The 14,866-nt window shown below is 40.9% G+C and overlaps 2 protein-coding genes across 7 annotated transcripts in view; one reads left to right on the top strand and one right to left on the bottom strand.

The window, feature by feature from the left end:
• The window catches only part of ACSS3 (acyl-CoA synthetase short chain family member 3), a 118,363-nt gene extending 114,516 nt beyond the window's left edge, over nt 1-3,847 (top strand). For both annotated transcript variants that reach the window (XM_044979778.1, XM_044979784.1), the window contains 3 exons: nt 1,985-2,084; nt 2,180-2,355; nt 2,643-3,847. In XM_044979778.1, coding sequence (XP_044835713.1) covers nt 1,985-2,084; nt 2,180-2,355; nt 2,643-2,711 — 345 coding nt within the window. In that variant the 3' untranslated portion in view covers nt 2,712-3,847. The remainder of the gene's footprint in view (nt 1-1,984; nt 2,085-2,179; nt 2,356-2,642) is intronic.
• A 7,339-nt stretch (nt 3,848-11,186) lies between these two features.
• PPFIA2 (PTPRF interacting protein alpha 2) overlaps nt 11,187-14,866 on the bottom strand; it is a 677,602-nt gene continuing 673,922 nt past the window's right edge. For 2 of the 5 annotated variants that reach the window (XM_044979837.1, XM_044979845.1), the window contains exon 33: nt 11,187-12,989. The gene's annotated coding sequence lies outside the window, so the exon portion shown is untranslated. The remainder of the gene's footprint in view (nt 12,990-14,866) is intronic. The other 3 variants (XM_044979876.1, XM_044979868.1, XM_044979857.1) reach the window with 2 other exon arrangements.

Genomic DNA, 14,866 nt, shown 5'->3' on the forward strand with positions numbered 1-14,866 from the left:
GTACTTCAGGGGCTATAGTCAGGATATCTATTTTGGAAAGCTGAAGTGTTTCTTGCCCAGGCAAACTGAGGTCTCATTTTACCTGGGTTTTGACTACATTATGAGAGGAAATGGAGAGGACTCTCAGAGATACCTGAAAGATAGTAGATGAATGTCTGTGCATTCATTCATTTTAGCTTCCTTCAGCTGCAACATTCATGTGCAGGTTCTTACTCGTTAGCAAATTCTTATAGCACTCCATAGTGTTGCTCCATGCAGGCTTTTTGAGGCAGGAATTTTGCCTTCATATGTGTTTGCACAGCATCTAGTACACCCGCTAACAGTCTTCATCCATCTAAAGGTCCCTAAAGATAGCAGATTCATTTTTTCTCTGATTGTGATCCAGCAATGAGCACTCTTCTCCTCAATTTCAATCTCCCTTTTTCCTCTTTAAGAGGTCACCAATGAATAATGGGGAGATTATACAGGCCATTATAATGTTTTCTTTTGTATGATTAGGAAAGTTCCCTAAGCAGGAGATGTGACTAGGTGGGAAGGAGACACATTTTTGTATATGTTAATTTGATACTTCAACTTGACAGACAAATGTGAAGCAGTAATAACTTGTGGGTTTATTGTTGCGGGTTTGGATTGGCAGAAAATAAAATTTCAGATAAATTACTTATGTAACTTTAGTGCCCTCGTGGTCAAGTGGAGTCTACTCTGCAGGCAGCTCTGTCCAAGAGAAGCGTGCAGGACGCAGCAGGGAAAGTCCCTTCCACCCCAGGGGCACCTGTTCCAACCCCCTCAGAGTAAACACACACACCGGAAAAGTACAATGAATATAGGAAAGGGAAATGTTTATTTACAGAGGGGTGAAAGGAAAAAAACAACGGGGAAATATAGGGGGAGCGGTAAAACAGGGTTGCATTCAACTCAAGGCCCCACGAGCTTAGTGGTACCACAGTCTGAAAGGGCAGACACCGAGCAATGTGTCTGCACACAGAGCTCAGGAGTCCTGGGCAAAGCTCCAGGCCAGGGTGCTCCTGGTCGTCTTTGGCGCCAGTAAACTTCCCCCAACAAACCCCTCCGGTGCCCTCTTCTGCCACTCTCTGCAAAGCCATGCAGAGCGACAACCTCCCCACTTAACTAACTTAACAGCCTCCATCATTATTCCCAATGCAAAGTCAAAAGCCCCAGAACTCTCAGCCCCATGCAGCTCTGGACAGTAGTGATACTGGTTCCAGCTCCAGTTTGTCCTTCTCGGGCGATTCCTCCCTGGCACAGTGCTCCTCCTGGCTCCTGTCCTGGAGTGTCCCCAGTCAGCCGCTCTGTCCCTCCCAGGCTTCAGGCAGGTTCTTGATTGCTTCACTCTTTGAGGGGCCTGCTTGCTGCAGCCCTTCTATCTGGAGCTCCAGACACACCCCCTGTTGCTCTCTTCCCTTCTCTCTGCTTCCCCTCCTACCAATAGCACTTCCTCCTTCTGGAACAATCAGCACTTCCCCCCTCAGGAAAAATATTTAAAGGGGCCATGCTCTCTCTAAACCCCAAAGGGGTGACACTTATTAACATACTGCAGTTTGTGTTTCATTATAGAGTTGTAGTCTCTAGTTATGGTTGAAGAGGCTCTTTAGTTCCAAGTCCCTGCTTTCCATACAATTGGAAAGATTACAGGTAGAGTACGTATCTGAATTGTGATAGATCAGCTATTCAAGAATGTACCTGCACTCACTTGCTCTTTCCTTCCTGCATAACTGTGTGAATATTGTATCAAAATAACATTTTCCAGCTAAGATCTTGTGGAATGTGTTAAAATGTGACATTGTCATTTTAACATTGCTGGAAAGATGACATTTTATTACCTTTTCAATTGTATGTTGCGTTACCTAGGAATTGTTCTTATTTCCAGCCAAACACTAGATTGTCTATGCTCCCTGCGTATTAATTACAGTAGAATATATATTCAGCTATTTGAGTTTTTGTTTTGTTTTGTTTTCTCCCTCAGTCTGTTCTTTCCCATGGAGCTGTGGCTGATTGTGCTGTTGTTGGCCAAGAAGATGCCTTAAAAGGTCTTGTCCCATTAGCGCTATGTGTATTAAGAAATGGTGAGAGCTCATTACTGTTCATAGACTCGTGTCTAGTGTCACTAAGATTTGTATAATGTTGTAAAGTAGTTACAACATCTGAAATTCCTCACCAGGTATAAAGACAGAGGAGGAGAAAGTTTTGGAAGAAATTGTTAAGCGTGTTCGAGAAAGCATTGGCCCAGTGGCAGCTTTCCGAAAGGCAGTGTTTGTGAAACAGATACCAAAGACACGTTCTGGCAAAATACCACGTTCTGCTCTTTCTGCTCTTGTCAATGGCAAACCATATCAGGTAAGCTATAGGTGCTCTTTATTCTAACAAGGGACGCTAGCACATCAGCAGAAGTGACTTAATCTTTTGGTTCTTTAATGTATTTTGCTATTGGTTCACAATATCTGATATTGTAATGTCATTTTATTTTTGCCTGGTATATTTTATCTTCAGAATCTTTATAAATGCTTTCTTCTTAATTACTTTAGAAAAATTAGCATTAGAGGAGATACTGAACCAATTTCTCCTTTACTGTATGTGGTATTTGGCAATTCTCTATCATATGTTTATGTATGTTCTTCTCTCAGATAACTCCAACCATTGAGGATCCTGGTGTGTTTAAACATGTAGAAGAAGTACTGAAGAAAAAAAAATAATGTGACTTTTATCCATCATACAGTGTCTTTTAATGGTACACTTCCGAACGTCTGGAATACATGAAGAAATTTTGTATTTGGCAACACAGTTATAGAACATATTTTAGAAGTCTGAAGTAACCTGGCGCTAATTTTATTACTACAAAACTGTTGCTGCTTTCTCTGTCATGTCATATCATGGACAGTGAAACATTTTGAGTTTTGGCAGCATTTGTCATTTGTATTATACTGGAGGTTTAGACAGATAGGAAGTAGATACTTACAGTAGAGACCTGTAAAGAGGGTTCATAAATTCATCGAGTTCAAGGCCAGAGGGGACCATCAGATCATATAGTCTGACTACCGTATAACACACATTCTTAATTTCACCCAGTAACCCTTGCATTGAGCACAATAACTCGTTTGGCTAAAGCAGATGTTCCAGAAAAGTATTATCCATACTCGATTAGATGATTTGGAGAATCCACCGCTTCCCTTGGTCACTTCTCAACCTTTTTTTGATAAACTAAACAGATTGAGCTAAGACTCTTGCTATATGGCATTTTCTCCAGCCCTTGAATCAATTTTGTGTCTCTTTTCTGCATGTCTCCACAAATTTTCAGCTTCTTTTTAAAATGCGACACCAGAACTGTATGCATTATCTCAATATCAGTTTCACCAATGCTGCATGAAGAGATAAAATCACCTCCCAACTCCTACTCCCTGTTTATATATACAAAGATCACATTAGCACTTTTTGCCACAGCATCGCATTGGGAGCTTATGTTGATTTGCTCTACTATGACCCCTAAATCCTTTCCAGGATACAGACTCCCATGCTATAGGTCTGGCCTACGTTCCTTGTTCTACTCCTGGTAGAATTCTCCACCAAAAACTTAAAAATTCTGCGCACAATATTTTACAATTCTTTATATTTTGTCACAATAATATAATCACACCAGTTTGTTATTTTTGGTCATTTATTTCAAAATACCTGTTAACAAGTATGTCCGTAACAATATAGACAACAAAAAAAGACTCAGGAAATGTTTTTTGACAGATTCCTTACTACGCATATTAATACAGAACTCTAAGTAATAATTCATTTAAACTACAATACAGAACCATATTGCCCATACCCAGGGGTGGCTCTAGACATTTCGCCGCCCCAAGCACGGCGGCATGCTGCGGGGGGCGCTCTGCCGCTCGCCGGTCCCGCGGCTCTGGTGGACCTCCTGCAGGTGTGCCTGTGGAGGGTCCCCTGGTCCCGCGGCTTCGGTAGAGCCGCGGGACCAGCGGACTCTCCGCAGGCACGCCTGCGGGAGGTCCACCGAAGCCACGGGACCAGCGGACCCTCTGCAGGCATGCCGCCGAAGGCACCCTGCCTGCTGCCCTCCCGGCCACCGGCAGAGCGCCCCCCGTGGCTTGTCGCCCCAAGCACGCGCTTGGCATGCTGGGGCCTGGAGCCGCCCTTGCCCACACCCCTCTGAAGCAGAGCAAAGGCTTGGGGGAATCAGGGGTAACAGAGGAGCTGAGGGAGAGGGAGGTAAATTGCTGGGAAGGAGCCTGGGTGTGAACTTGGGAGGGTTGTTGGGTGTGAGTGAGAAAAGTATGAAACAGGGTTGTGGGTTTTTTTTGGGGGGGGGGCAGGGAGGGATTGTTAAGGAGCTTCCCTCATGCAGACCCTGGCTGACCCCTGGCCTCTCCCATTCAGTCAGGCACATCCGCCCCAGTCTCTGTGCCCTCACCCAGCCACTCCCCGTCCCTATGCAGCTCTGCCCCACCTCCCCTTGTCTCCATGTGTCTCTGCACCTCCACTTCCATTCAGCCCCTGCCCCAGTCCTCCCCCACTAGCCCTTATGAGCCCCTGTCTGCCCCCCTCCCCCCACAGCCCCGTCTCCTGACCTGGCGTGACAAGCACTGCGAAGGCAGCACTCTCTCTTCCCTCGCTGGTCTGGAGCTGCAACTTTGTTCTGTCACCACAGCACCCTCTGGTGGGAAAAGGTGGAACTGCGGCAATATTTTGGCAAAAGCTCTTTCTGCGTGAAAAATTAAAAATCTGTGGGGCTCATTAAGTGTGCGCACACGCAGTAGCGCAGAATTCCCCCAGGAGTACTTGTTCTTAGATTTATAACTTTTGCATTTGGCTGTATTTGGATGCATTTTGTTTGCATATTCCCCAGTTCCCAAATTATCCAGATTGCTCTGCATGACTGCCCAGTCCTCATCATTATTTACCATTTCACCAATTTTTATGTCATCTGCAAATTGGCTCCCTAGTGATTTTTATATTTACTTTCAGCTCACTGGTGAAAATGTTGAATTGGATCAGGTATCATATTGATCCCAGTGGATTCCCACTGGAAATATCTCCATTTGATGATGGTTCCCCATTGACAATTACTTTTTGACAGATGTCTTTTAATTCATTTAGGTGTGCTTTATTGATAATCATATACTGTTAATTGTTTTAATCAGAATGTCATATGATACTTTGTCAAAATCACTTATGTATTTTGCTGTTACTTTTGTCAACCAAACTTGTACACTTTTTCAAATGAAATCAGGTTTGTTTGACAAGACCTAATTTCATAAAACCATTTTGCCTAGCATTAATTACATTCCTATCCTTCAGTTTTTTATCTGTTGAATCTTATGTCAGCTTTTCCTTTAGTTCGCCCAGCATTGAGTTCTGGCTAGTTGGCCTATATTTACCCAGTTCATCTTACTTGTCCTTTTTGAATATTGGCACATTCCTCCACTCTTCTGGAAGTTTTTTGAAAGTTATCCAGGCCTACTGAATTGAAAATGTTAATCACTAGTAGATGTTGCTTAACATCCTCTGGACTAATGGACTGGACAATACAAGTGCATAATCTTGCTTCAATTCAAATATAAAACGTAGATATTTATTTAACACTTCTGCCTTTTCTGCAGCAGTATTAACAATTTTACCATCTTCGCCTAGTAATGGGCCTAAACCATTGTTAGGATTTCTTTTATTACTAATGTACTTTAAAAATGCCGTCTTATTGTCCTTAGCCCTAGCAGCCATGGAGTTCCTGATGTTTTTAGCTTCCCTTATCCATTTTCTACACTTCACACATTCTAATTTATATCAATTGCTATTCCTCCCCTTTTTCCATTTGTTGTATGTTGATTTTTTTATTCCTAATTGCTGCCTTCACTTTATCACTGAATTAAGATAGGCTTTTAGCCAAAGTTTTTATCCTTATTGATTGTGGACTTATGGCTTTTTGGCCATTGACTTGGTGGTGGAGCATGTTAATTTGCCTGATGTTTTTCATGTATATCTTTCCTTCCTTCTTTCCCCTCCATTTGTGACATAACTTTAAAGTAAAGACAAAGTCTGACTTAGGACTGGATATCTTTCTAAAATAATCTCCGACTCATACAAAAGTTATGGGCTTGATGCAGAAATTACTGGGTGGGTCTATGGGCTGTGTTATGCAGGAGGTGATTGTAGATAATCATAATAGTCCCTTCCAGCTTTAAAATCTGTGAACATCTGATTATGGATGACCATCACTATAACCTTAATTCATATCATTTTAAAAACAAATAAGATACAGAAGGTTGACTGGATCATTGACATTTGGAACTTTCCGGCCTTTTACAGTGTGTGCCACTCTTAAGATAATGAAAGGGATAACCAGATTCTGTGTGTGTATACTGCTGCTGCTGAGCTAACCACATGCTTCAGCCTTGCAGTGAGACACAGAAACACTGGCAGCTACCAAGTAACATGATAACTGTTGGCTAATTGATGACAAACAAGAGCCACCGAGCATCTTTTTTACAGAAGTTTCTGACCCTCTTCTCTTCCCCCTCCCCCAATAAAGCAGAGCTGTCCTTCTTGGGTAAGCCCCAGACAAATTCAGCCCCATCTTAGTTATGGTGCAGTCAGTCTCATAAGGTGCTGAATATCACGGAGAGTTGTTTGAGCACCCCTATGCATTTATGAGGTCATTGCAGGCTGCAGCTGCTAACCCAGTCAAAGGAGAGAGCCTGTACGTTTGAGTGTGTTCTGCATTTCAAGTGGTAGTTTTTAATGCGTAATGAAATACAAAATGACACTAAGCAATATGTGAATTCAAAAGTTGCTATAATGAATGAAAGACTCACTTAGCATAGCTTCAGTAAGGGAGAGTCCCTTAGTGAAGATAGTTTAGGGATCTCTAGTTCGGTCCATAGCTGAGGGATATATTTTGTTTTAAAGAGTATCTATAGGGATTTATGTATCAGGGGTAGCCGTGTAAGTCTGTATCCACAAAAACAACAAGGAGTCCGGTGGCACCTTAAAGACGAACAGATTTATTTGGGCATAAGCTTTTGTGGGTAAAAAAAAACCACTTCTTCAGAGGCATGGAGTGAAAATTACAGGTGTGGGCATTATATAATGACCTCATAAGTGGAGAACCAGTGTTGACAGGGCCAATTCGATTAGGTTCTCCACTTGTGAGGTCATTATATAATGCCCAATCTGTAATTTTCACTCCATGCATCTGAATAAGTGTTTTTTTTACCCACGAAATCTTATGCCCAAATAAATCTGTTCGTCTTTAAGGTGCCACCGGACTCCTCGTTTTTATAGGGATTTATAAGACTACACCTTAATTTTTGCTATGGGCAGTATCTCCTCAAAAAAAGAAGACATCCAGGAAGTAGCCATCAACTAAGGAATAAAGGTAGGAGGCTGTTAAGTGACACAATACTAGAACCAGATAAAACAGCAGGCTGATCATAATGGCTGGGAGGCTGCCATATATATAAAGGTGACTCCCATTTGAATGTTCTCTTGGGCCCGGCACCTGCAAACTGTGCTGGGTGAGTGAGGAGCTCTGCCTTTGCAGAACAGTTTGCAGGATTGGAGCCATAGCTGGGAACTGTAAAATATTCCAGAAAGTTTTTGCCTTGCAATGAAGACCTTGGACCAAAGCAATGAAATAGTGAGACTGGGACCAAATATGTGGGAAGAAACCACTACACTTATCAGATAGAATGAGTAGAGTCACATAATAATTGAGTCCATATTTAATTTTATGTTTTACCAACCAGGATGAATAAATTAACAATCCTGCTCAATTCAGGTGAAATCCACCACCTAGGCATGGCCTAGCAACAGGACTAGCCAATACCTAAGACCTCAAAATAAAGGGTAGGGGGGGACTTACATAGGGGATAGGCCCTCTGCACAGGTTTTAAATTTTCACTCATGAGACAGGGATGTAAGTTTGCTCATGTGAGTAGTACTGTTGACTTCAGTAAATTACTCACCTGGGTGTTTGCAGGATCAGCTCCTTAATTTCCTGAGTTTGGCTATAAAAATGACATTTTTTGCAGTTTTCTCTTTCTACTGCATTTGCTGTGTCTTTGTAGGTATCTAAGATGATCTCTATGCATGTATTTGTAGCTTTGGAGGGAAGACAGAGCTGTCCCTATGAATGCTGCAGTGCTTCATTAGCTAACTAATGTTAACCTAACGTGTATTGCCTAATATGGAGTGACTGAAAAGCTCCAAAAGTTGCCCCTTCTGAAGAGTAGGGTCAAGCTCTGAGGTATAAAATTGCAGAAAATCTAAATTATTGACACTAACAGCAGAGCCCTGTACAACAAATATGGCAGCTGTTAATATAAACCCAGAGCCTTCTTCACCACTGCTTTGCATCTTGTTTAGCTTGGTGGGGAAAATGATACCAAATCCGATGCCAAATATTTTTGTGACTATGAAAAATTCAGTATAGCAGGCTAGTTGTGTTTGTACTTTATTCAGATAAGAACTACTTTGTGAGTCATTAGTTTGGACTGTAGAGTTGTATGCTAGTTGCTTTCCTGTGTAATTGATGAACATTTAAAAGGGCCCTCACGTGGCCCTCATTGTGGTTATTTCTTGGCTGGTTCCAAGAAAGGGTAATCTGAGAATGGAATGGGCCCTTTTGGGTTAATTTTTTTCTTTTGTAAATAGAACGTAATAAAAATGCCCATGAAGGGGAAAAGTAATTATAGGGAGGACGCCGCCGAGGGGGTTAAGGCACTAGCCTAGGCCTCTAGGGGCTTGCTTCATGACCTTGGGCAAGTCACAAGCTCTCGCTGCTCCAGTTTCCATGCCTCTAAAATAGGGTAATACTCCCAGTCTTTGACTGTTGTCTATTTTATGCTTTTTCAAGCAGGTCTGTCTCTTAATAGCACTTAGAACTGAATGAACCCATCGTCTTAGACTTCCTAGTACTTGAAGCACATTCTTTATGAAACAGGCCTAGATGGCTCCAGAAAATGATAAAAGGATTTTTTTGGTCTTTGTTTTCTGGATTGTTTGTTAGTTCAACTATTGCTCAGGTTTCTACTGACCAAAAGTCCTTATCTAGATTTATAGTGTCCTATGTGAATAGCGCTGGCGTTATAATTCTGGGTTGAAAAGATTGTTTGATACAAACCACTATTACAGTTGGTGTTGTAGCTGGATGCAGCCCTTTTCATTGAATTGGCCTCTGCCAAGCGGAGGGGGGCAGCCCATAGTCCCGTTCCCCCCCCCCAGCATCTGCTTTTTTGAATGCGTCCGTGTAGCCTTCCTGTTTGCCAGCTTCACCTTGCTCTTAAAGTGCGGTTTGCAGTTTCCTGTCTGAACCACAAACAGCAGTGGAAGTCCTCGCTGATGTGAGAGGCTAGCTTAAGCATGAATACAGTTGGTAATATAGCTTTATCAATACGTAAGATTGAGTGTAAGAAACCAATCACAAGGCTTGAACCAAAATATTACTGTGTAAGGCTAATCAAGGTGTATCTGGAACTGTATATAAACCTACAGCAGTAGCAGCCAGAGAGAGATGTAACCCGCGATAGCAGACACTCAGGACTGGATCGGAAGCAGTAGCTCCAAAGGGACGTCGGGGGTTCTCGTCGCCTAGCTGTTCGATCTCTGGGAAGCTGGAACCTGGCCAGTCTGAGTCATCTAAGATCGAAAGTAACACCCAAGTCTGCAGCTTGTCACCAGCATGAATGGAATGTGCGTGGGAGTATAAGTGCACAAATAATGGAAACAAGCAATAAATCAAACCTCAATGCTGTTTTGGTTTGACCTTTTTTTTTGTGGTTATTTCTTGGCTGGTTCCAAGAAAGCGTAATCTGAGAATGGAATGGGCCCTTTAAATGAAATTCCTTTTATTTGGCTGTTGTTCCATTATACTTGCACCACTTCTCTTGGTGGTGCATTAGTGTAGAGATAAATAGGAGCTCAGAGATGCAAAATTGATAATTTTCACTAGTGCATTAAGGAATTAAATTGTTTATAAAGTGTTTCTGGGTTTTTACTGGTGATACAAAAGGCAAAAATAATTGTTTGGCCATGACCTTATGGTTTCAGACTGTATTTTGTTTATACTGCTGTTTAGTGGTCTATAAAATGCACAACCATGTGAGGGCCCTTTGTATAGGGGTAACCTCCTACTCCAAGCACAAGGTAGCTTCTGGCACAGCATGGCTACTGGCTGAGAACCAATTTATCAAGCGTTTAAGTACCCTGAAACTAGGAGAGCAGTGATTTTTCACTGTTAAAGACTGTGAATACCAGCTTTCAAAGTTTTGTTCAAGTCTAGTGTTTGAGCCCCCTATGGTGTTTTGTCTGTGCGCTAAAGGAGTGTAAAATGATATTGTGACATCAACTGTGGCCATCTTAGGTTGGCTGAGATAAATGTTCCGGAATCTAAATCATACATAAGGTAGGCACATCTTTGTGAACTATCCCAGCCAAAGAACACCCTAAAACCCTGGACACTTGGATAGCTGACACTGGGTTTGAATGGCTACCAGAGTTTCAAGTTTTTAATGTTTTTCTTGAGAATGGCAATCTAACTCAGCAGCAGGGGGAAATAATTAGAGAGAGGCTCTGGGTCAGAACTGTTCACATCCAGCTTTAAGCATTTATGAGTTTTTCCTCCTCTGATCTTCCAGAGTAGAAATAAGAGATTTAGGGGTTAGTCTTCTACAGGCATCAAAGAATCCTGTGGCACCTTATAGACTAACAGACGTTTTGCAGCATGAGCTTTCGTGGGTGAATACCCACTTCTTCGGATGCAAGCAGTGGAAATTTCCAGGGGCAGGTGTATATATAAGCAAGCAAGAAGCAAGCTAGAGATAACGAGGTTAGAGCAATCAGGGAGGATGAGGCCCTGTTCCAGCAGCTGAGGTGTGAAAACCAAGGGAGGAGAAACTGGTTCTGTAATTGGCAAGCCATTCACAGTCTTTGTTTAGTCCTGAGCTAATGGTGTTAAATTTGCAGATGAACTGGAGCTCAGCAGTTTCTCTTTGAAGTCTGGTCCTAAATTTTTTTTGCTGTAGGATGGCCACCTTAAAATCTGCTATTGTGTGGCCAGGGAGGTTGAAGTGTTCTCCTACAGGTTTTTGTATATTGTCATTCCTAATGTAACTTCTTGTTCAATTCACAGGGATTTCTCCTGTGTGTTGCTCCTGGTTTGGGCTGAGACCCTGTGAAAACTGCAAATATACCCAATCAATACTGGACTGGAACATAATGAGGGGTTTGCTCAAAAGAGACAAGAACAACTGAAAATGTTGGCATTTGCACTGTTTTTACTTATTTACGTTTTTTCACTAAAACAATCAAAAGGGGGGAAACATTAACATGAAAGCTAATTAAGTCTGAGGAATTTGAAGTAATGTCTTTATGCTATAGCTTTACTGGCTTGACAGTTTGATCAAATTCACCATATCCTACATATAAGCAAGTTTAGTGCTCCCTCTAGTGGCAGACTCAACATTAAGCTCATGTTGATAACAATCTCTGCCTGGGAAAAAATTCTTACGCTTTGAGATGTGCCAGTCATCCGAACTGCTTTTCCATGCTACCATATACCCAGCCTTGTAGATATTAAACACAAATAGCACTGAATATTTTTATTGACAATGGGTGAGAAAAATCTGTCACCATTTGATTGACTGAAATCTGTCAAATGAAAATAGACAATAAAACAAATGTTTAGGTACGTGCAAACATTGCAGATCAAAATGCTAAAAGAAATAACTAAAAGACAGATCTTGAGATAGTATCAAGCAGCAGAAAATTAGCAAATAGGTCAATAACATTATTAAATAGGTTTTACTTTGAAACTTCCCATATAAACAAAGAATAAACAACACTAACACCACCAAATAAAGCCACAGTAGGTAATAATTGCTCTTCTAAACTTTTATACACTATATATTATCATTCTGTCTTTCAGTTATTTCCTCTGATAAAACTGACTTTCAAGAAGTCTCAGCAAGGCCATCTTGGCTAAAAGCATAATGTTAGACAGGAATTTGTCTAATGCCCTGTTACAATGAAGAAATGGTGGGGTTTGGCGTTTTTTTAATTTTCTTTTTAATAGAAAACTTGAACATCAGCTTCTTTGCAACGTTCAGATTTTTACATCCCACGCTGGCTGGAACAAAAAGGTGGCTCTTGGTAAAGCAAGATTCTTCTTGGTCCACAGGTAACACAGGAGAATGTTTTGTTTTGTTTTTTTTAATACGTATTTTTTCGGTAATTGGTTTTGACTCTTGTAAACAGTTTTGTTGTTTTTGTTTTTAAGAGGAGAGCCATCACAGTGCTTTTCTACAGGTATTACAGGTATCTGATGTTTCTGCTTGACTTTATAGGTCCATTTTGGCTCCAGTTTAAATCATCCTTTTATACATCATCAGAGGCAGGTGTTCAGCTTTAAATATTGACAGATTTTTAAGCAGGAACAGGTTGTAGATTCTAACTATTAATTTGACTGTTACAATCAAAAAACTATAAAAATGGTGGAATGGAAAGATACAAACATTATTGTTGACACTGTATTGTCAAGAGTTTGCACTGGGACCCCATGTACCATAGATTTTATTTTAAAAAAATCATATTTATATCCCTTTACATACACATTTTAAAAGAAATACACAGTAAATACATAGATGGCTAGTATATTACAATAAAACAGATGAACAATGTAAAAAATGAGTGGCTCCAGTGGATAAAACCATTGGTTGTGCACTACTGCCAAATTTATGATGACAGAGATGCTTGGGTTTTTGTTTTTTTGTACATGATTTAGGTATTTTATTACTCTTGTATTAAACTAACCAATAACTTAATACATGAAAAGAACATCACATTTTTTTAGCTTGATAAAATTTTGTGTTCTCTTCCTTAATTACCCTGTTCTTGAAGAGACCTTTACTGCTCCTTTCCCCTAAATTGTGGTAGTGCACTTCAGGTAAAGTAGAAGAAAGAGATGATATCTAAAGACAAAATTAAAAGAAAAACATTAATTAGCAAGATTCTTGAGTATATCCTTTTTGCCCAGACTTGATTTACAGTGAGACCACTGGACATATAACAACACTTCATACTATCTTTCTTGTTTTGCCAAAACTTGTTTGAGAGAGAGATTAAATTTTCATTTATTGTAAATCTTACATCTCTTTCTGTGAATATATAGGAGAGAATGGAATTTAGCTGTAAATCTTCACATTAATCATTTACTAATGTGGAAATTATTTTTCAAACACTACAAAACTTATAGATTTAGCATATTATATATTTGAAGGCCATATGAGGCCTTCCAGTATAAAAAAGATGTGTATACTTAAAATCTTTACTCTACATACACTAAATTTTATGTCCTCCATCCTGCAGATAGTCAAGGACGGACAGCATTAGGGCTCCACGTACTTGAACCAGGAAGCAAAAGCTGTTAGTTATGTATGAAGTCTTGGTCCAGCCACTGCAGAACCTAGTTCTTTTGCCTCAAAGCTTAAAGTCTGTACATCAGTGCTCCTTCCCCTAATTCAAGTTCCTTCTCTTTGGGACCAAAGAGAAAAAATATTCCAAAAATCCAGAATTACAGATTAGTTGAGAAGAAAGAAAAAGAGAGGGAGAGACACAATTCCCTGTTTCAAGCTTTGGAACTTGCTCCATGGGAGAGAGAACGAGAAAGCCCATCACTCCACCTCCCATTTCATGAGGCTCTCGGGTACCATTTGCTTGAGGGTTGGGTGGTCTTGCATGGTCTGAGACCCTCTAGCATGCAAGTCAGCCATTTCCTGTCTCAGTGAGACAAGAAAAGTGTGTATGTTTAGTTTACTTCTTCATGTGACTAAGCATTGGGAGGGAGGTTGTCATTTGTCCCTATCTTGGACTGTTGTCTAATCAATAGTGAGCTGCCCAAGTTGCATATGAGTAGTCATCCTAGGTCCATGCTTCACTGTGATTTCCTTTGTTCAGTGGAGCTGGAATACATCTACTTTGTGTCCCTATCCACCTAGGATACCGGTGCTTTGAGCTATGAGACAGTTGTTGCCAGTTCACACCCATCTTTTCAGGACTCTCCTGCTCCCTCAGTTTTTTATGAAGATCCTGGTAGAGCGCATTGCTAATCATGGGAAAGGGTACATCTCTACTTGGGTGTTATCTGTAATCAAGTCCCTTTATTATCTCTCTCAGAAAAATCCAGTACCCACCGGTAACTGAGCAAGTGTTGCAAGCCTTAGCTGTGAATGGTCCTCACTACCAGACTAATAAAAGTGTTTTGTCTTCTGAGCCAGGTTACAAGCCCTACTGAGCTTTCTTCCCGATCCTGACCTAGTCAAGTTTATTCTTTGGCACCTCGGAGCCTATGAGAATCTAGTTTCCAGGTATCCCCTTCATCTGAAGTTGCTGAAGTCCTTTCTTTTGTCCAAATGGCACTCATCCCCTTCCCTTGAGGAAACTCTTCATTCCTTAGGAAGCTTGGCTCGCCCTAGTATAGTGTTCCCAGTTGCCTCACATGTTGCTGGAACTCTAATTTCTACCCTCTCTGAACCAACTGTATATCACCTCAGATATGATTAGCTTGGATTTGGGTACTCTGCTGGGTCAGTACAACTGTGGATGTCATCCCTTTTATGTAGACTAATTTACCTTACAAGAGAAATATACCACTAACAGTACAATGCAACAGAATCCTCACCTTTGTTTTATATAGCTTGTCTGTAGCTACAGTTATCACATTTGCTTTTGTATACATTTTTATTAAGATCATTTTCTAGCCTCCTTGAAATTTTTGCAGTTGCATATAACAACAGTGAATGAGACCATCTGAATAATTACTGTAGCATATTCCCTCTATAAAAAGTGG

The sequence above is a fragment of the Mauremys mutica genome, chromosome 1 (genome assembly GCF_020497125.1).
Source record: "Mauremys mutica isolate MM-2020 ecotype Southern chromosome 1, ASM2049712v1, whole genome shotgun sequence".
Lineage (NCBI taxonomy): Eukaryota > Metazoa > Chordata > Testudines > Geoemydidae > Mauremys > Mauremys mutica.